Genomic DNA, 21102 nt, shown 5'->3' on the forward strand with positions numbered 1-21102 from the left:
GCCCCCGGGATCCAGAGCATCAGGGCAGGGACATCTTGGTTAGACATAGTTATTATAACACAAATCAGTAGATCTCTATTCCTGCATAAATCAGCCATGCCTTGTGACTGCTGGGCCCTTATTAAGACTGGCATATGAAACACCAGTCTTAATAAATCTGCCCCAATTCTTACAATATTGCACTAGATAAATATTATTTTGTAGATATAAACATATCATATATATTATCTATATCACATATATAATTATTATTATTTTATTAAAGCAAAAATAATACAATTTCCAGAAACATTAACATGTCTTCTTTTATCTTTCCCTCTCTAATCTCAATACAAAAGTTGAAGAAAAAAAAAGTCTATAAAAGAATTGTTTTTCCTGTGTCCCAAGAGGTAATAATTTTTTGTGTCCCGTCCTATGCTCCTCTCATTTCCAGTGCTAGTGTATGTGAAATTATAAGATGATCTGGCTATGGAGAAGCTTCTTAAATCCTATTAGAAAGTTCTGAAAAGTGGAGTAGAATTTCATTGTCAGATTTATTCATGGCATGTAGCATTATTTTGGTATAAAGAATGGGTGTAATGTAAGCCAGCCACTTACCGTATTTTTCGGACTATAAGACGCACTGGACTATAAGACGCACCTAGGTTTTAGAGGAGGAAAATAGGGAAAAAAAAATTTGAAGCAAAAAATGGTAAAATATTTAATATATGGGAGCTGTAGTTTTGCAACAGCTGCAAGGCCACATTGACAGGTGACCCTGCAGCTGTACGGGGACGCATAGAGTGTTTTTTTTTTTTTTTTTTTTGCAGAGGAGCGCAGCGATGTCTCAGGCCCCGGCACCTGTGATGGCGTCTATCCCTCGCCGGCATCCGCCTCTCTAGTACAGCGGATGCCGGGTCTGTAGTCAGTATTGGCGGCCCCTTCTCCCCCAGGGCCGGTCCCCACCTCCTTTCCCTAGAATATATATAACAGTAGAAAATCATATATCATAAACCGCCGGGTTTTTTTTCAATACAAGGTGATCTAAGCAATAGATATTCCCCAAAATGGTAAACTAAAAAGTACATCTGGCCCCGCAAAAAAAAAAAAAAAACACTCTATGCGTCCCCGTACAGCTGCAGGGTCACCTGTCAATGTGGCCTTGCAGCTGTTGCAAAACTACAACTCCCATATATTAAATATTTTACCATTTTTTGCTTCAAATTTTTTTTTCCCTATTTTCCTCCTCTAAAACCTAGGTGCGTCTTATAGTCCAGTGCGTCTTATAGTCCGAAAAATACGGTACATCACAGGGCCCCATAAGTTCCTCACGAGGTCTCATCCACCCTATCCTACCAAAGTACCCTCATCCCTTCACCAGTACCTTGCAGCTCATTCGTCCTATCTGTAGTGAGGGGCTGCTAAGCTATCCCACAATATCACAGAATGCAAAGAATAAGGCAGCACATGGGCCCTCATTTCTTTACCACGTGTTGCAATAAGCATATAACCATCACAGTATCCACTATAACATATGCATCATGTGATTACAGGGTATAAGGTTAATAAGCTGAGCGTGACTGATAATTTCTACAGAAATTCCCTCCTCTGAAAACCCAAACTAAAGAAATCTGCCGAGGTTCTGTCTAAGCCTGAGGCCCAACCACAGGGGAGGACTGTTCCAAGAAGAAAAATTTTAAGAATGAAACCTGTCAGACTTAATTTATGTTTTCAACAAGGTAATAATCATTATCTATGGAACTGTAAGGGCACATTCAGACAGCTGTTATGTAACTGGATTTTAACATCCGTATTATGGCCACACATTCCATAATGACCACAGATTCAGTGACCCAAGCCTAGCATCGTCGTACCAATTGATGGTCCTGTAACTCTAGGTGATTAGACCCTGAATCAAGGATGTGTGGACATAATGCAAATTCCAAAATGGAGGTGCATTACAGCCTCCTGAATATGACCCATACCTAGACCTATGTCCATAAGAAGGTTTTATGTCTTTGGTAAAGAAAATGCACAGCGCCAGAAGATACTATAGGATCTGATCTTTGTTTTATGTGTTTAAAATCCTGCAGTACAACTCAGCAAGGAAAATACATGGTGCCTCTCTAAATGGAGCAACACTGACACTAAAAAAGACCCCAAAAATGTCAAATATACTGTATATATGTTTGGTTTTTTTGGGGGGGTTTTAAACAAAGCTAATATTTTAATGTTTTTATTGCTTTTTTTTCTTTTACCTTTTTCTGCAAAATTCACAATGCTCAGCTCTGGGACCCTGGCTGGGGTGATGATAACTGGATAATACGATCCAGTAAGATTGACTGGAGGACCTATAAGAAAATGGAAATGTATATTACATGATCTCTAACTTTTCAGACATCTTAATCTCATTTAATAGAGCATATTATTCTAGACCAAAACGTTATGCACTTTATTTAAAAATGTTCATGTTTTCTGCCTGCAAAGCCTCTAAAACCTCTTGCTGTTCACTCCCTGCTATTAGGAAAGTACCATCCTAAGATACCTTCAAAATGATCACAGTGAGTGGAGAGGGGAAGGACTGGTACATGCCTGCCCTCACCTTTCTCTGTACACTGCACTATGATGAGGATTCTGCAGCATCTGACAGTTTACAGTTTAATAAAAGTCTACTATGAACTTGTATCTACTGCTAGCTGCTTGTGGTATTGCTGATGAGATGTTAGTCATAGACAGTAAGCAGCTTTCTGTATTGCTCAGATCTTTCTTTTTCCGCATCAGTGATCTTTATAGCTGTTTCATAACCTGATTTGGAGCCCATTGTCCCTTTCATCTCCTTTATGATGTTCAGTTGGGCCTTTCTCAACTACTTGTTTGCTATAGTACAGTTACTCCTGGCAGAATTACATGTTAAGGAATCACTAGTGGTAACAACGGATGGTGAAGGGGGGGGGGGATTCCTTGGCTAAGGGAGAAATGTGCTGCAGGAATAATGGGGGTGTAAGACTTTTACAACCGGAGAACAGACTGCCCAGCAAGACCCTGCAGATATTTAAACTTTTCATGAAAATCCAGGTACCTTCTAAGGAATGAGAGATGTAAAATTCATGAATTAAAGCTGTCATAGCGCTGTTTTGGTACAGTTGCAGGTCAGTTTTTTTTTTTTAGTAAATATTTCATGTTTCCAATTTGAAATCCTGGCTTTTTCTAAAAGGACAAGAATATTTCATTTTGTCCATTTTTGTAACTCAAAGGGTTGTCCACTGATGTGTATAATTATATTCTGTGGTTTATGCACGTGGATACATTGAACAATATGATGTATTGAAAATAAGTGAAATACTATAATCATGTATGATCACTAGATTAGATATCTGAGACACAATTATTGTATAGCATGTTATGGACCCTTTACATTAACTTCACTCCGCCGGGGGCTTTATGGCATGTTACGTCATGTTTTATATGTCAATGTTTTTGAACCACTTAATTCTTCACTTAAACGCAATCTGCTTCTTGATTTATAATATATAATATTTATTAACATTACTTACCAATAAATGTATTGCCCACTACCAAGGGAGCCAGCGGGTAGCAGGATTTCAGCTGGAGGAGTTCAGTAAGACATGACGGAGTTATCCATGTGCTCTTATCACCTTGCAAAACCAGAGTTCTCCGTCTTTGGTCATCCATTATCTGGACAGAGACAGTACGTAACATTAGAAAACTTTCAATATATCAGAATATCTATTCAGATGCTGGGACTACAGTAATGTGGAATTTGAAGTTGATCACATTGTTCAAGCTGCTATAAAAGTAAAATTGTAAGCCTGAAAATCCAAGCTGGAATATCATACTGTATTTGCAGAAAATTCCAGTTAGTTTTATTATGTGCTATTTTAGAGCTATGCACCGGCTGGCATACTACATTTCCCAGCAGGCATGCTGTCCACTTCCTGCTGCCCTACATTTCTGTGCAGGTGCACTTCCTGCTGCTGTTGGTTTCGCCCATGGTGTGCACTCCCTTCCTGCTACTTAAGATAAGATAAGATAATCATTTAATAGTCCACCATGGGGAAATTCAGTGTGTTACAGCAGCATGGATAATACAGTAATATAATTCAAGAAAGAACACATACAAGCTTATAGCAGATAGAAAAATATACCAGGAGTCATAGCAACTAAGAAGAAAAAGAACGACTCAGGATCATTTAGTTCTCTGTGCAGAGTGATCTCCGCTTAGCCTGATGTTGATTATACAGCCTGACTGCGATTGGGAGGAAGGAACTCCGATAGCGCTCCTTCTCACACTTGGGGTGAAGCAGTCGGTCACTGACAGTACTGCCCAGTGCTGTCACAGTCTCATACATGGGATCAGCACTCATCCCAGTAAATCTTCCTTAGTCTATCTCTGCCAGTCTGCGGGTATAAAAGTTTGCTTCACTGCAACACCCTATTTGAGCAAATAGATTCCTAGTTCACTGGTGTCTGCTAAGTTGTACCTGTTGTTTTCTGACCTTATTCCTGAAATTATAAGTAACTGTTGTAGCTTTCTGCTATATATTTTCCAGCTGGGTGGCCAAGGCACACACTTTATTTCTTTATACATTTCTTTATATAGTATTTAGTGTTGATATTCTGTCTTATTTAGTTATCCAGCAAAACAATAAGGACCTTAGACTAAAGCTGCCATTATCTTGCCTACCCACTAATACAAATAAGATGACTCTGCTAATTCTGCCCCAGGTTACACAAAAAAGCTGAAAAATAAACTACAAAAAATAGAATCTCAGTCAGATTATGGCTAATCTAGTGGCCAGGGTGAAAACTATAAGATTTTGTAGTGTGGATCGTCCCATCAAAAATAAAAGGATAAAAAAAATAAAAAATGTTTATAATTAAATATTATTTTAAATACTATGTTTTTTTCTGATTAAACATTCCTTTAAATGTAGAGGAACCTGATTCACCAACAAGTGTGAACAAATCCTTATTGTAATTTGTTTGGTACAACACTATCATTAACTAAAACTAGCTCTTACTACCATTGTAGCAGTTTACCCGAATCTCTGCAATTGGTTAAATGCTTCATCATAAAATCTTATCACAGAAGACATCAAAAACCAATTAAAAGTAATTGGGAAAACTTTTGCAGCAATTTAATTGCAGAAGTTTGGGATCTCTTTGCTACATTTGTATGTAACTCAATGTTGAGAAAAGTTGATACATGCTTAGATACAAGATGGACTATAAGGTCCAATAGTGAACCTCAGGCTGATGCAGAAAGTTCCTTTCCATTGTTAGACAGCTCAGCAGATTTTCCAGTTTGGCCAGTTTCTCTTTAAAATATAGAGTTTCTGTGCATTCGCGCTTCTATTTTTTTGTGTTTCTTAACTCAAATGCTCCTATATACAGCATACCATTAAATAAAGGTGTAAAAACATTAGCACCTGTGACTGTCCTCGACCTCATAGCAATTCTCCTTACCTACTGTATAATTTTGCGTAAATCAAGAAGGCAATTTTATAGTTTTATTGGTACTCTGTTTTTTTAAAAAAAGCTGACGTTCCCTTTGCTGTACTTTACACTGTTATTATGTGTGGAATGATACTGTATACGTAAACCTGACACTGATACATTGTAAGTAGAACACACAGGTACTTTTTAACTAATTTTCCTTTAGGGCATCTCTTGTGTGTATGTTTGTGTGCGTGTGAGCACTAACCACATTTCCTGCACATGCACAAAATTTAAAAAAGAAATAGGAGAAGAATGTTCTTTATTTATAGGTTCCAAAAACAATATATAGTATCATACTATAATACCACATACTCTAGTAATAAAGGCAGGTCAGCCACTGGAACAAGGGACATTGTCCCATATAAAGAGTGAAGCTGGGCAGACATAGAAGAGGATGTGACATGTGTGTGGTGTGTGTGCTGTGTGCTGCCATATCTGTTGTAAATGTCTAAATAAAATCAATGATCTGTATCCTTACATAATTTGATACTGTGCAATTGGTGGTGGGTGACAGTATCAAAGAAAGAAGGAAAACATCATTGTATGAGAAATGAAAGAGGAAGGAAGGAAGGAAGGAAGGAAGGAAGGAAGAAGGAAAAGAAGGAAAGAGAAAGAAAGAAAGGTAAGGAAGAGAAGCAAGAAAGGAAAAGAAAGAAAAATCTGCCATGTGTATATATTAAGTTATATGCTGTATGCACAATGCACTATTAGCACAATGTAAAGCACTGTAACACTATTTCATGGAGAGGTGTTTTTTAATATTTAGTGGTTAGTTTTATATATTATATGTTTTTTTTTTACAGACAAGAACGTGGCAGCAGCAGCTGAACTGCCCAGTCATGCAATTGTGTAAGTTGCTTACAGTATGGCAGCCACCTACAAGGAATTTTGTTTTTCTACCATGGACCTTTCCACTTAGAAGGACTTAAAACATATCAGGTCTTTGCTTAAAGCCACAGGAGTCAGATGTCAAGCCTGCCTAGGAGCTGAAACACACCTGTGCCTCTGTACCTGGTAACTTTTTAGTTTGAACAAAAAAAACAAAACAGAAAATAACTTCATATTTGCAGAAATTATATACCAGGCAGAAAGAAATGAAGCCATAGATGTGTTTGTCTCATAGCTAACAATTAGAAAAAATGTGGACAAAAAGTATTACTACCTACAACCTTCTATCTTTACTTCTGCATCAAATAGTTCATAAATTCTTCTCCTAGTCTTGTAATTTACTGGTTAAGAAATATTTCCAAGAATAGTATTTAATCATTCAGTAATAACTATACACTGTTCTCATACACATCAATGCAGATTCCCCTCATCAGTAAGGACATGTTCAGACTTCATGGTCAAATCTTTGCTACACATTTACAAAGACACGTTATGAACATATATTGTAGCTACATTTCAAGAACTTTGGATTTCAAAGGTGAGAAATAAACCTCAATTTCTTAAAGATTTACAGAACTTACACTGGAGATGTCAGTACCAGATATCTTCAATTGTAAAGTCACTGGCAAAAATAGACTGAGTAAGATACAATAAATTTTACCATTTTAGGCTAAGGTCCCACGGGTCGATTTGCAGCGCTAAAGCGCTACGTGAAAAACCGCGGCGGGAACGCATCGTGGTTCTTCTCGCAGCGCTTTGAACAGAAAGTTCACAGAGTTTTTGTTTGCGGACTTTCTGTTACAATTATATCCACTTTGCATTTACTGTATAACGCTGGTTTTTTTTCCCCGCGGCATTTCTGCCTTAGGGTGCGTTCACACAATATAACGTGACACGTGATCTGGCACGTATACAGTGTGTGAGAGTTTGCGCACTGTATATGCTCCCATTGATTTCAATGGGGGTTAGGATTGTATACGCCGCGTTATTTTGCGGCCGTGATTTTGCTTTCCTTCCCATTCCCCGTAGAATTACATAAGGACCTTTTGCTTCCCTTCTTTGCTGACATTTTGCTGCCGCTATAGTTAGGAGGACTAATCCTCTTCCGATTTACACTGGTCCATAATATTGTGGGAAAAGCAATGTCTTAGGCCATTAGAAATGACATGGGCTGTTCCTGTGGTGCAGGGCTGTTGTGTATATACTGTATATGGTTTACCATATAAAATTATTGGTTGCCAATTACCCGGTAATAAAACAGTTAAATAATGTTTTTATAGCCAGATGAGGTTTTATGTTTTAGGATGCGGCTTTGGGGAGAATGTACAAGCACAGACACGAGGTCATGTTCCCACAGCTTCTTAACCTGTCAACTCCCAACAAGAATGTAATAAAAGTAACTACAAACCCCATTGTATAGGGTGTGAAAATGACAGTCACATGGAAAAGTCTTTATGTTATTCAGCATCTCTATCAGCCAAGTAAGAAATAACTGCCCCCGATTATCAAATGATTCTTAGGGTCCCTTCAAACGGCGTAAGCGCTCGGCTCATTCCGAGTCGTACACGCGAGCGCTTCTAAACACTTCCCATTCACTTCAATGGGAGCGCGCGTAAAGATGGCTTTACAAGCGCTCCCATTGAAGTGAATGGGAAGTGTTTAGAAGCGCTCGCGTGTACGACTCGGAATGAGCCGAGCGCTTACGCCGTGTGAAGGGGCCCTTACTGGAGATCAGAAAACTCACTAGCCATTCTCTTCAGCTAGAGACCCCACGTTGCGCAAAAGCAGCTTTTTTGTTACTGATTTTGCAGCGTTTTTTTGAGCGAAAGCCAAGAATAGCTACAAAAGGAATGGGAAATATATAAGAAGTTCTTATACTTCTACCTTCTGCTCAATCCACTTCCGGCTTTAGATAATAAAAACTGCAACAAAAAAGCTGCTGAAATGCGGGGTCTTAGGGCTCACACGGGGCAAGAGGGGGCAGATTTTGGCACTGAATCCACGTCATAATCCGCCCCCACACAATTCAGGTCTATGTAGACCGCTAGCGATCTTTTTTCATGCCGCTCATGGAAAAAAAAAGCGAGCTGCCCTTTCTTCAGGCAGATTCCGCGGCTGATTTAGCCCTGGTGTCCGCCTCGCGGCAGCACCCTCTGGACTAGGCCCATTCATTTGAGCCTACTCCGGAGGGAGAAGCTACGACTGTCACAATCAGGACGAAAATGCGCCATACCACCCCCCCGTGTGAACTAGCCCTTAGCCTTAGGCCAGGGCTCTATAGGTTGGAAATGCCGCAATTTGACTGCAGCGGAAACGCAGTGGGAAAAATTGTGTCATTTTACAGTAAGTGCAGAGTGGATGGGATTCTAGCAAATCCCATGCTCACTTTACTGTAAAAACCGCGGTGCGGACACGCCAAGATTTCTAAGACCAGTGCAATTTAGGAAATCGCACCATATCAATTATATCTACAGAAACGCCGGTGGTTTCCCCATAGATATAATTGTAACAGAAAGTCTGCAGAGGAAAACTCCATTAACTTTCTCTTTAAAGCACTACAGGAAGAACTGCGATATCTTCCCACAGCGTTTTTTTCCCGCAGCGCTTTATTGCTGCAGGTCATCCAATGAGGCCTTAGCTTTGGGTTCAGTTCACATGGAGTTTTTTCAGGAAGAAAAAATTTGCTTCAGGATTTAGGAAACAATATTTTGATGCCGTTTTTAGCACGGTTTAATTTGATGCTGAATTTGTCAGGCAGAACATTTCAGCTTCACGTATTTGAATCAGATTTTGGAAGCTGGTTTAGATGCTGATTCTGAATATCTGCTCCAAAATCTTAAAAAACTACTCCAAAATCTGCCTCCCACTCTTTCCATGGGGAGTGTCAGGCAGATTCTGACTCAAGAACGAACAGGGCGCTTCATTTTTCTGCTAGCTATGGAAGGTTTCAGTAAGAAGTCATCTGTTCTTTGTAATAATTCCCTTATATGCTTTGAAATATAGAAGTAGCCAGTAAGTCAGTTTGTCACCAGATTCCCGGTCACTCCTACAAGTTATTTGTCATTCTAATGTCTGTCTAATTCACAGCATTAAACTGCACCCTGCACTCTGATGAACAGGGGAAGGACAATGCTAGAAAATCAGGATGATTTGTTGTCGCCCTATATAATTGCTGAATACACCCGCTGCCAAAGGTCATGATTATCATCGCCACTATATTAAGAAACGATCTCGGTCTCAGATAACAAAGTATTATAAAGATAACAAAACCAACAGGAGCAATACATGGATTCATGGGTGTGCCAATGTTGATACAACCATTATCTATTGTAGTTCTGATCTAGTTGCGCACAACTCATTCTGACAAAACAATATGGAAATAAATAAAAATATAGACATACCTTTCAGGTTCCTAAGGTGAACCTACACTTCTGTAATAGGGAATTACATATCCAGTGATTCCCAGGGTTCTTCTATTAGCAGAAGTGTATCCTTTCTGACTGGGGCAATATAATAGCCTTCAGAAGAAGACCATTTGTCAGGAGCAGGGCCTCCGTGTCGTTGTGCAGGAGTTGCCGGCCTCCTCCTGAGCCGGACGGGTGACTTCCGGTTTGCGGCCTACTGGCCAGCCGGAGCCTATTTAATCAATGCTGTGTCCTGTAGTAAGCGTTTTCTTGTGCCTGATTACCTGTGTTTCTGACCCCCTTGCTTTGACCACTGACATTGCCTTTGCCTCCTGATTTTGTACTGTGCCTTCTCCTGTTTATGACCCTTGCCTCTAGACCTCCGCTTCCTGAATTACCATTCTGTACTGATTGACCATTGCTGTTACCGACTTGGCCTGCCTGACATTCCCATTGGATTACCCACTGTATTGCAGTTCCCTCTTGGTGACGACTACACGTTACCCTCTGCTGCTATCTAATGACCACCCACCACAGCCTTCAGGATCCTGGACCTTCACTGCTACTGAAAACATCTGCTGGTAAGACATGTCAGTGTCTGGTTTACTGGGATTTGTGGTGCGCTGTGTGCTTGTCGTCAATTTGCTTAAATACTCCAAATATTTATTTCATCTTTATACATGTGACATGTTATGAAATGTTTCGGTCCCACAAGTGGACCTTCATCAGTCATTGGATGAGGAGTACAAAAGGATGCATGACCGGTAGGTGTGGAGTAAAGAAGAGATGGACTGTCCTTTACTCTAGAATATTATATTCTTATCTATAAGGATGTGAGATCCTTTTTTTGTGCACCGTTATCCCTCTGAAACTGAGTGACGTATCATTAATACTAATAATATTAATATTAACACTATTATTCTTCTTGAACACAGTGTCTGCTGACAGGTAGAATTTGTCATATTTATAATGGGAACAGATCAGCTAATAGAGTAGATTAGGGAAATCTTGTAGTAAGTATATAAATGCAAAAAATTGAGCATAGCAGAGCGGCCACTGCAGGTTTTTGAAGTTTTTTGAGGCAAAGACAGAACAGACCGCAAATTTATAGTTATATATATTTATTAAAATTATAGTCTATGGGGTCCGTGTGCTTTCGCTGCACAGCACTTGCCAATGCGTTCGGTAGTCCATTTGGGGGGTCCCCATGCTGACTCCTCCGAACGGATTACCGACGAAGATGTGAACCAGGCCTAAATACAGTCCCATTGATATTGGATACCAGAGAGTATAAACTTTTCCATTTTCTTACTCGACACCCATAAATGTTACCTGCCAGATGCTGAATATAAGACAGGCCACAAGACAATGGGCAAATTTGCTTTCTAATTGTTGGACAGTACAAACCTAGATGCAGTGTTTGATGCTGGATGATAAATCATATGCATACTTAGACTGTCTAATCTAGGTTTATACAATGTATTATCTGGCTTCCTTTGCTTCTCTTGGACAAGGCAGAAAAATGACTGGTTGCAGACTTAGCTTTTTTAGGGCATTATTGCAAATTATGAATAGCTTTACATACATTGCTTTTCTTCCTTGGCCTTTTTATAACATCTGGCATTTTTAAGGCATTTTCCTGTAAACATTATAGGAAATCTCCGATAACATTATAGGAAAGAAACCTGAAAAAATGGAGCAATGTTAGCAATACATGTGTTTTTATAGCATTTTTTTTTTTTAAATAAATGACCAATAGTGAAAATGACCGTGAAAAACATCCATTTTTCATGGCTCTTTTGCATGTGAGAGCCACCCATTTTCATGGATCCCTCATACATTGCAATGTATTAATTATATGCAACACATCTTGTGTACCTTTTTTCCCAGATGTTATGTTGTCCTCTCTACTATACCTTTTTGTTGTGAATTGGATTTGCTAAATAATACTTCCTCTGCTATACAATAAAAAATAATCCACTGTACATGCAGGGTAGAAATGTGAATAAGATTTACAGTGAGTTCATAAGTTGCAGTTCACAATTTTTCCTGAAATTTGTACAAAATTGCTGCAAAATGACCTGATTTTGCTGTGATTTTGGGTTAATTGTGACACATAAAATTGCTATTTGAACTCATGTTAACCCTTATAATTTCCCTCCTAAAACTTGAACCAAGTGATGAACGTAGGAAACCAATGAGAGGTGTGGTAGTAGTTATGCAGGAGTCCTCCACCCAAATATATGAGGAATCAGCTGAGATGTTTTTCAGCTTTCTGCCTGTTCATGTTTTATTACAGTCTGGGTGTGTTTCCCCCCGGTATTCCATTAAGTATTTGCAATATTCTTTACCAGGTGAGTTCAACAAATACATCTCAGACAAGATTGTAAGCTCTTGCGAGCGGGGCCCTCAGTCCCATTGTGTGAAATGACTTTCTTTGTAATGTATCTTCCTATCTGTATTTGAACCCTACAAATTGTACAGCGCTGCGGAATATGTTGGCGCTATATAAATAAAATTTATTATTATTATTTATTAACTGTGAAGGAAGAAAAACCATCACTGGAAGTCTGTTGGTAATCGCCATGCAGTCACCTTCATCTATTACAGCTACCAGAACGTTTGTTATAAGACTAAGTCTAAGTCTAAGGTTGGCCATACACATACACATGACTGTCTGATTGATAATAGGACTGATCCCACCAACAATTTTAAGGCTCCATGCACACAGCCGAGTGTGCTTTCATTGTGGAGTCGTTTTTAGCAGAATGCACTGAGATGACACTCAGAGTGACCGCCAAATGTCATCTGAGTGCATCCCATGGTGCATTCACCTCTATGGGGCTTCCGATTCATTCTGGTCCAGTGGCATAGAGCAGGATGGGAAATGGTCTATAATCATCCATGTCATTGGAACTGAATAGATTGGAAGCTCTCACAGAGGTGAGTACATCATGGAATACATTTGGATGACACTTGGAGTGTTATCGAAGTTCATTCCACTGTGAGCTCGGCCCCATACTTGGCTGTGTGCATGGGACCTAACAGCTAAACTTCCCAATCAGGGAAATAAAGAAGGCGCACACGCTCATAGTCCATGCAAATTGGCTGATGACCAGGCAAATCATGCCAAACACGTATTTTCGGCTGATGGCCACCCACAACTATCCAGCACAATCGATCTTTTATATACACATACATTTACTACTTGTAACACACACTATATATACACAGAATTGGTGATTCAGTGACAAAGGGGGGCACCAGGTCTTTAACTATATATTCTCCATAATGTATTCAAATTTGAAGGAAAACAAAAAAAATGCTTAAGTACGGAGTAATCTTTGACAAAAAGGTTACTAAGGTTGTACTGCCTAACAACATCCATCTTGAAATTCTATGGACGGTATCTACCAGAGATGAACGAGTAGTATGTGATCGAATACCTCCCCTGCATAGTTATTGGTGTAACAAAGCGCCAAGGAAGGTGGGGAATTTTTACTGTGTTTACCACGTAGTATTCGACCGATTACACCAATAACTATGCAGGGGAGGTATTCGATCGATTATTACTCGCTCATCTCTATTATCTACTAGGTTATCAGATTGACACATAGCAGAAAAAAGTTAGTGTCATTTTGGCAGTATGCAGTGAGCAGGCATTGTCACTCCATATCTCTGGTTCTAGTACTAACTAGAATTTTCTAAACTAAGTGCTTCAGGTTTTAGGAAACTTCAGAGCTACCAGAACAGAGACTGGATAACCCGGACTTAAATCCCACAGTCCATTTTGGTCCAAATATAACATAAAGATTTCACTGTGAATATCAACCCTCCTGATGAAAGGAGTGAAATCCATAGTGAATATGAAATGACATGCTGCAGATTCTGAAGTCCGCACAGCAGGATAGTTTATGTACAGAAAATTTCTGTAGCATGTAAAAAAAAATTGGACGTTTCTGGCACTGTATTATATATTTCAGCTCAACTCCATTATCTGTGATCTGTGAGTACAGCTTGGCTACAGTTATAACAGGATGTCTGTGGTAGTCTGAATCACACCTCCGGTCTCATCTTTGGCTGAGGCCGCTCCTCTATTTCTCCCCCAGGTCTCACTCTCCAGATTGGCCGTTGTGAATAACACAAGTCTATACCAGGCTCATCTAGAAGTCAGTGCAGGGAGAACTCTTATGTATACCAACTAAGGCCCAGATTACATCTGCCTTCAGACATTTGGTTTGCCTATCCACATGAAATATGCGGAGAGAAAGTCCTGCAAGCAGCACTTTTCTGTCCACATTTTTTGTGTGGAAACCAAGCGGAAACCACAAGGACCCCATTATAGTCTATAGGGTTCGCAGGTCTCCTTATGTCACCACTTTTTTTATGTGGATAGGTTTCCATTCGGGGGGTCCCCAAGTGGACTCCACAAACGGAAACCTAAACGCATATGTTAACCGGACCTTAAGTAGAATATTTCTGAAGTGCAGATCACTGAAACACCTGTGGAAAAGAGAAGAGTATTAGATAACTACCAAGACATTCAAGGGCAAACAAGGAGGACCCTGGGGGAACTTCACCTGGATCAACACTGTAGGGATTGTAGGGTTATAGGTTGGACTTGATGTACTGATGTCTTCATCCAACCTCATCTACTATGTAACTATATGGATGTATGTAACCATTAGAGCAGAGTTCTAGATCACGTGAGTAAGAACCATATTCCCCATTGTGGTTATAAAAATGATAGAGCCAGAACATACCATGATTTCATTATTACATCAATTACTAAGTCAGAACATATAAATGGGTGTTTCTGGCATATTATGCTGAGGTAACGCTTCACGCAGCGAATCGCTAGCAAAAAACGCAGAGTAAAGGCCTGTTCACACAGAATAAACGTGCACCTATTTTGGCAAAATACACGTGTAAAAAAACATGTCAAAATACACATCAAAAAACACGTAAAAATACATGTGTGAAATATCATTGAAGTCAATGGGAGTCTTATTTTTACACATGTATTTTGCCAAAATACACGCGCGTTTATTCCGTGTGAACGGGCCCTAAAGACCACAGTAAAAACTCATTGTGTTTTTTTCCGCAGTGTTTTTCACAGAAAGTCTGCAGAGTTTCCTCTGTGGACTTTCTGTCTCTATCATACCTAAATGGAAAAGGCCAGCGGTTCTGCAGGTATAATTGACATGCTGTGATTTACAAAGACACAAGCGTTTTTTAAATCACAGAATTTCCTTTGCGGATGTTTTTCTGCATTGTGTGGATGGGATTAGGCACAATTCCATCTACTTTGTAATTAATGTAAAATGCAGCATATTTGCAACGTGGGGCCTAACATGGGTTCTCTGCAAAAAGGAAAAGGTTACACCAAGCCTAACAGCAGTGATCCCAGAATATCTCATCTAGCACTATAGTAAGTTCCCTGTCGTCCTCAACAGCGGCACAATGTGGGGTATTTCTGCCCCTGTGTGCTGGTAGGACAGGCGGATATTTAATTAGCCAATCAAATGCGTGGCAGGCCCTATAAGAGGGCACAAGAACCTCCCCTCTGCGTGTTTTTTTCTGTCCTGTGTGGACAGAGGACAGGTGGGAGGACTTGTGTCCTCTTAGAGAAGCTCAGCAGGATCACTCACCTCCTGAGCGGTTGTTTTTTTCTTGTCACCTTCTGTGCCCTGCGGGGAGAAGGTGCTTGTTAGCCATGTGTGGCTACCCCCCTCTATCCCCCCTGCCCCCCCTCTCCTCCGCTTCCCCTGCTCCTTGTGACTTACCTGACATTTTGGTGAGAGTCCGGGGACTCCGCATGCCGCCTCTGGTGGCCGCGCGGACTGCCGGCGGGTGGAACCACACTGTTGTGTATCCTGTTCCCCGCCTGCCGCTGTAAGCGCGCACTTCCGGTTTCGCCGGAAGTATCATAGCGCCATGGCAACGGCCTGGCGCTGGCGGCCGCTCACTCAGGGAAGATTCAGGCCTTATTAAAGGCCGGAAAAGACGGGGAGATGTGGGGGTAAGTGCCCGTGTTAAGGGCCTCTTGGTGGGGGGGAATGTATATCTTTGCAGACCCCTGATTACAGGGTTAGTTGTCTGGGCAGGTTGCCTCACCTGCTTTGATTGTGGCTCCGCCCACTTCCAGCCGGCCAGAATTAAAAGGCTGGCTGGCCTGGTGTCAGAGACCTTCCTGCAGTATCTGCTGAAGGCGTGCGATTGTGGTGTTCATTGATCTTGAACTCTTTTCCAGTTTGCAAACTTTATTGGGATCCGTCACCTCTCTGTCCGGTCTACAGGACCTGGTAAGATTTACCCTTTTTTTAAAAAGCTGGTATGATGTCATGGTGACAGTGTTGCATGGTCTATTATCTCTCTCTGTAGGATATGTCATCCTCTACTACCCCTCCTGGGGATGGTAGGAGGAAAACCTCTTCCAAGAGGAAACATCTTTCCTGCTTCGATTGCGACACACCGCTCCCTGATGGTAGGTAGCGGCTTGAAAGGTTGTGCCCTGCGGGGTACTACTGGTCCTATAACTTGCCTATTTTCAGGCTATGAGTGGGCCCGTTGTCGCGGGTGCAGAGGTCCTCCACCTGTGGAGCCCTCTCCCAGAGATATGATGGCATGGGTCAATGAGATGGTGAGTTTGGGCATCGCTTGGGTAAATAGTTTTTCCCTTGCTTGTACTCTCCTTTTTGTTTTGCAGGATGATTCCCTCAAAGGGATCCATTGCACCTTGTCTCAGCTCACCAGGAGACCATGCTCTGAGCTCCGTTCCTCGTCTCTCCCCCCCTTGGAACACCTGCGGGTGGCAGAGGATGATTCCTCCGAGGACGACTCAGTTATTCCAGCAGAACTGCGTTCCATTATGAACAAACGGGCAGGCTGCTGAAGTCCATCCGGTCTACAGTGGGCCGAGATGTTGACGGGGAAGCCTCCACGTCTGCCTCTGGGGGACATATTGCCTTCCATGCGGACGCCACGCTGACCGACCTTATGGCGCAGCAGTGGAAACAGCCAGAGAAAGGACATTCGCTTTCCAGGATCTTCAAGAGTTTGTTTCCTGTTAACACTACCCAGTGGGATTCCTGGGGGCCTCCCCCGAAGGTGGATTTGGCCGTAGCAAAGCTGTCCCGCAGAACCCTGGTGCCCTTGGAAGATGGTTCAAATCTTCAGGACCCTCTGGATCGTAGGGTGGACTCCGTTCTGAAGAAGGTCTACTCAGCTTCCTCCGCGCAAGCCTCTGTGGCCATAGCCTCCTCTATGGTTGGTGACTTTTTGCGCAACCGCTTAGCCGCCTTGGAGCGGGATATAGACTTGGGCGTAGACAGAGATGAGATTCTGGCCTCTATGAAAAGAGTTCATAGGGCTGCAGATTATTTGGTGGAATCCTCCTGCCATCAATTAAAAATCTCCGCCAAATCTATGGCGTTGTCTACTGCGGCCCGTAGACCCCTTTGGCTAAAGCCTTGGCGGACAGATTTTGCGTCTAAAGCAGCACTCTGTGCTCTCCCCTTTGAGCCGGGAAGGGTGTCTGGCCAAAGCTTAGACGCCATTATGGAGGGATTAGCTGAAGGTAGGGGAAGGTCAAGCATCCAGGGGCAGACGTGCTCCCTCTAGAGGCAGAGGTTCTTCCTCTAATTATAGACGCCCTTCCCAACAACGGCGTTTTAGATATCGCCCTAGGGCAGCTGGTCGTGGCGCTTCCAAGGAGGACACCAAGAGGAAGCCTGAGTTTTGACGTGGGGCAGCTCCCTGTGGCCCCCCTTCCTGTGGGAGGACGTCTTTCCTCCTTTTCCAGAGCATGGTTCACCCATATCCAAGACCCATGGGTGTTGAAGATCATACAACACGGGTATCACATCGACTTTCATCTTCCACCTCCAGATCGGTTCGTTTCCACCCAAACTCTTCCACCTTCTCAGCAGGCCAGTCTAGAAGCCTTGGTTGCCGAATATGTTACCAAGGGCGCCCTGGAGAAGGTACCAGCCTCAGACCTCGGTCTGGGAGTCTACTCCCCCGTCTTTCTGGTCCCCAAGTTCACCGGGGGCTGGAGGATGATAATAGATCTGAGGTACCTCAATCGGTTTATCAGGAAGAGGTCATTTCGAATGGAAACCGTGGATTCCGTGGCTGTGTTTCTTCAGCCAGGAGAGGTGATGGTTACCCTCGATTTGAAGGACGCCTATCTACATGTCCCCATTGCTCATTTCCACAGGAAGTTCCTCAGGATTGCCGTCGCTATGGCCGGCCACAGGGAGCACTATCAATTCACAGCTCTGCCATTCGGCATCACATCCGCCCCACTGGTATTCACCAAGGTGATTTCTCCGGTCGCCGCGGCCCTCAGACTTCAGGGTCTTTTCATCGTCCCTTATCTAGACGACTGGCTACTGAAAGCTTAGTCTCCTGCTGCCCTCCTCCAGCAGCTCAACCTTGCCATCAACTTCCTACAGGAGTTAGGATTATCAATTGGGAGAAGTCCGAAATCGTTCCATCCACCTGAAGAAAATTCCTCGGATTTATAGTGGATTCAGAAGCGATGCAGATCTTCCTCTCCAGTCCAAGGAAGGAAAGAATCCAAGCCAGTGCACGATTCCTATTGCGCACTCGGCAGGTAACCATCCGGACCGCCATGAGAGTCCTGGGCCTGATGTCATCCTCGGCCAGGGCGGTGCCTTGGGCTTTATGGCATTTGCGTCCCCTGCAGATGGAAGTGTTGAGAACCTGGAACAGGTCTCCACGGGGATTGCACAAGAAGATCTGCCTTTCTCCCGCTACCCGTCTTTCCCTCAGATGGTGGATACACCTGAAAGACGGAAGGTCCACGGTCCCGACAGTGTGGACCCTGTTGACAACAGATGCATCCCAGTGGGGATGGGGAGCCCATTGTCAAGACAAAACTGTACAAGGACGATGGAGATGTCCGGAGCTGGGGTCATCCAATCTCAAGGAACTCAGAGCAGTGTACCTGGCCCTAGTACACTTTGCCCCAGAATTGAAAGGCAAGTCTGTCAAAAACCGGTCAGACAATATGACGGTGGTAGTCTATATAAACAAACACGGGGGCACCAGGTCACCAACCTTGCTGAGAGAGACGAATCTCATATTTGCCTAGGCGGAGAAGAATCTGGTCCAGTTATCCGCTGTTCACATAAAGGGCTCCCTGAACATAGTAGCGGATCAGCTGAGTCAGGGTATTACCGTATCAGGAGAATGGTCTCTCAATCCAGACGTATTTCAACAGATCGTCCAGAGATGGGGTCTCCCGGAGGTCGATCTTATGGCTACCCGACTCAACGCCAAGGTGGGGACCTTCTGCTCTCTGTACCAGGAGGACAATCCCTTGGCGGTGGATGCCCTGTCCATCCCATGGAGGTTCAGGCTGTTTTACATATTCCCTCCAATTCCAATCATACCGAAGGCATTGATAAAAATAAGACAGGACCAAGCCTCGGGAATAGCCATAATCCCGTTCTGGCCAAAAAGGGCTTGGTTTGCTCAGCTCATACAAATGAGTCAGGGCATATATTGGAGGCTTCCCCCCACTCCCAGACCTGGTAACCCAAGGAGAGCTGAGATGCCAGGATCTGAGGAGACTCAACCTGACAGCCTGGAGGTTGACCAGTCCCTATTGAGAAATAGAGGACTGTCACAAGCCGTCTTGAAGACCCTATCCAGCGCCAGAGCAGATTCGACTAACAGGAACTACCGTCGAATAGGTAACATCTTTAATGCCTGGTGTCTGCAGCATCAAGTGGACTCCACCGATCCCCCTACGGAGGCGATCCTGGACTTCCTTCAAGACGGACTAGACAGAGGTCTTGCTGCGGCCACACTCAAGGTACACGTAGCGGCCCTGTCCGCCTATCTGGGGAGTCTCAGGATCCTTTAGTGAGCACCTTTATTAAAGGGGCAACTAGGCTGAGACCGGTGGTAAACACCCCTGTCCACCAATGGGACCTTATTCCGGTCCTGAACGCCCTATGTGGCCAGCCATTTGAACCTCTGGAAGAGGTCTCCCTCAAGTCGCTAACCGGCAAAATGGCGCTGCTATTGGCAGTCACACCTGCCAAACGCGTTAGTGAACTACAAGCTTTGTCCGCTGAGGAGCCATATACCAACTTTTTCTCTGACCATGTACAGCTTAGGTTCCTCCCTGGGTTTCGTCCCAAGGTGCCATCTGCTGTAAACAGGAACCAACTGATTTCCCTTCCAGTATTTTTTCCGTTCCCTTCTTCTGCTGAAGAAGAAAGATGGCACAAGCTGGATGTGGTTAGATGCCTGCAGATCTACTTGCAGCGCACTCGCCCCTTTAGGTGGACTGAAAACCTGTTGGTCAGCTACACGGGGAAAAACAAGGGCGCCAAAGCCGCCAAAGCTACAATATCCCGGTGGGTTACCGAGACTATTAGAGTCGCCTATACCGCCCAAGGGCTGTCGGCTCCATCTTTCCTTCATGCCCATTCAACCAGGGCAGTGTCCACTTCACGGGCAGAAAGAAGTGCTTTGTCTGTGGACCAAATATATGCAGCTGCCTCTTGGGCATCTGAATCCACCTTCATTCGGCATTACCGCCTGAAGGACCAAGTGGCAGATTCCACTGCCTTTGCCCAGACCAGTTTAAGTTCGGTCATGGGTTTGTCCCACCCATCTTGGGGACCTGCTTGCTATATCCCCACATTGTGCCGCTGTTGAGGACGACAGGGAACGAGTGATTATGAAGATAATCTTGTTTCCCTTAGTCCTAACAGCGGCACAAGATTTCCCACCCTGGGAATCATATCTTATGTATAAAACTGTATATAAATGTAATGGAGGTACTTTTGTATTTACACGCAGAGGGGAGGTTCTTGTGCCCTCTTATAGGGCCTGCCACGCATTTGATTGGGTAATTAAATATCCGCCTGTCCTACCAGCACACAGGGGCAGAAATACCCCACATTGTGCCGCTGTTAGGACTAAGGGAAACAAGATTATCTTCATAATCACTCGTTATACAGCACAGTGAACAAAGGATATACTGTAGAGGAACGGGACAATGAATCAGCGCTAATATACACAGTAAAGCAAATAAACATTCATCTGCTGTGTAACATCAGCTAAATTTACATAGGTACTTTATGTCCATCTCATTGATAATCAGGTTACACAGGGGCAATAATTTACTAATCTGTCATAGATCTATTGTATGCACATAGTAATTTCCCCGGCATTAATTTATTGATATGTATCGCAATAAGTATACTATGTAATTGGGTTTCTTTTTGGCACTAAAGAATATAATTTAAGGTGATGATAAATGTCA

General features: G+C 42.9%; 1 protein-coding gene across 1 annotated transcript in view; it reads right to left on the reverse strand.

Moving 5' to 3' along the window:
* The window catches only part of LOC142216502 (aldehyde oxidase-like), a 91050-nt gene that overhangs the window by 61801 nt on the left and 8147 nt on the right, over positions 1-21102 (reverse strand). Inside the window, exons 2-3 of the mRNA XM_075284376.1 lie at positions 3534-3675; positions 2238-2330 (exon numbers count right to left, since the gene is read on the reverse strand). Of these exons, the coding sequence (XP_075140477.1) occupies positions 2238-2330; positions 3534-3672 (232 nt within the window). The 5' untranslated portion in view covers positions 3673-3675. The remainder of the gene's footprint in view (positions 1-2237; positions 2331-3533; positions 3676-21102) is intronic.

Source organism: Leptodactylus fuscus, chromosome 8 (genome assembly GCF_031893055.1).
Source record: "Leptodactylus fuscus isolate aLepFus1 chromosome 8, aLepFus1.hap2, whole genome shotgun sequence".
Lineage (NCBI taxonomy): Eukaryota > Metazoa > Chordata > Amphibia > Anura > Leptodactylidae > Leptodactylus > Leptodactylus fuscus.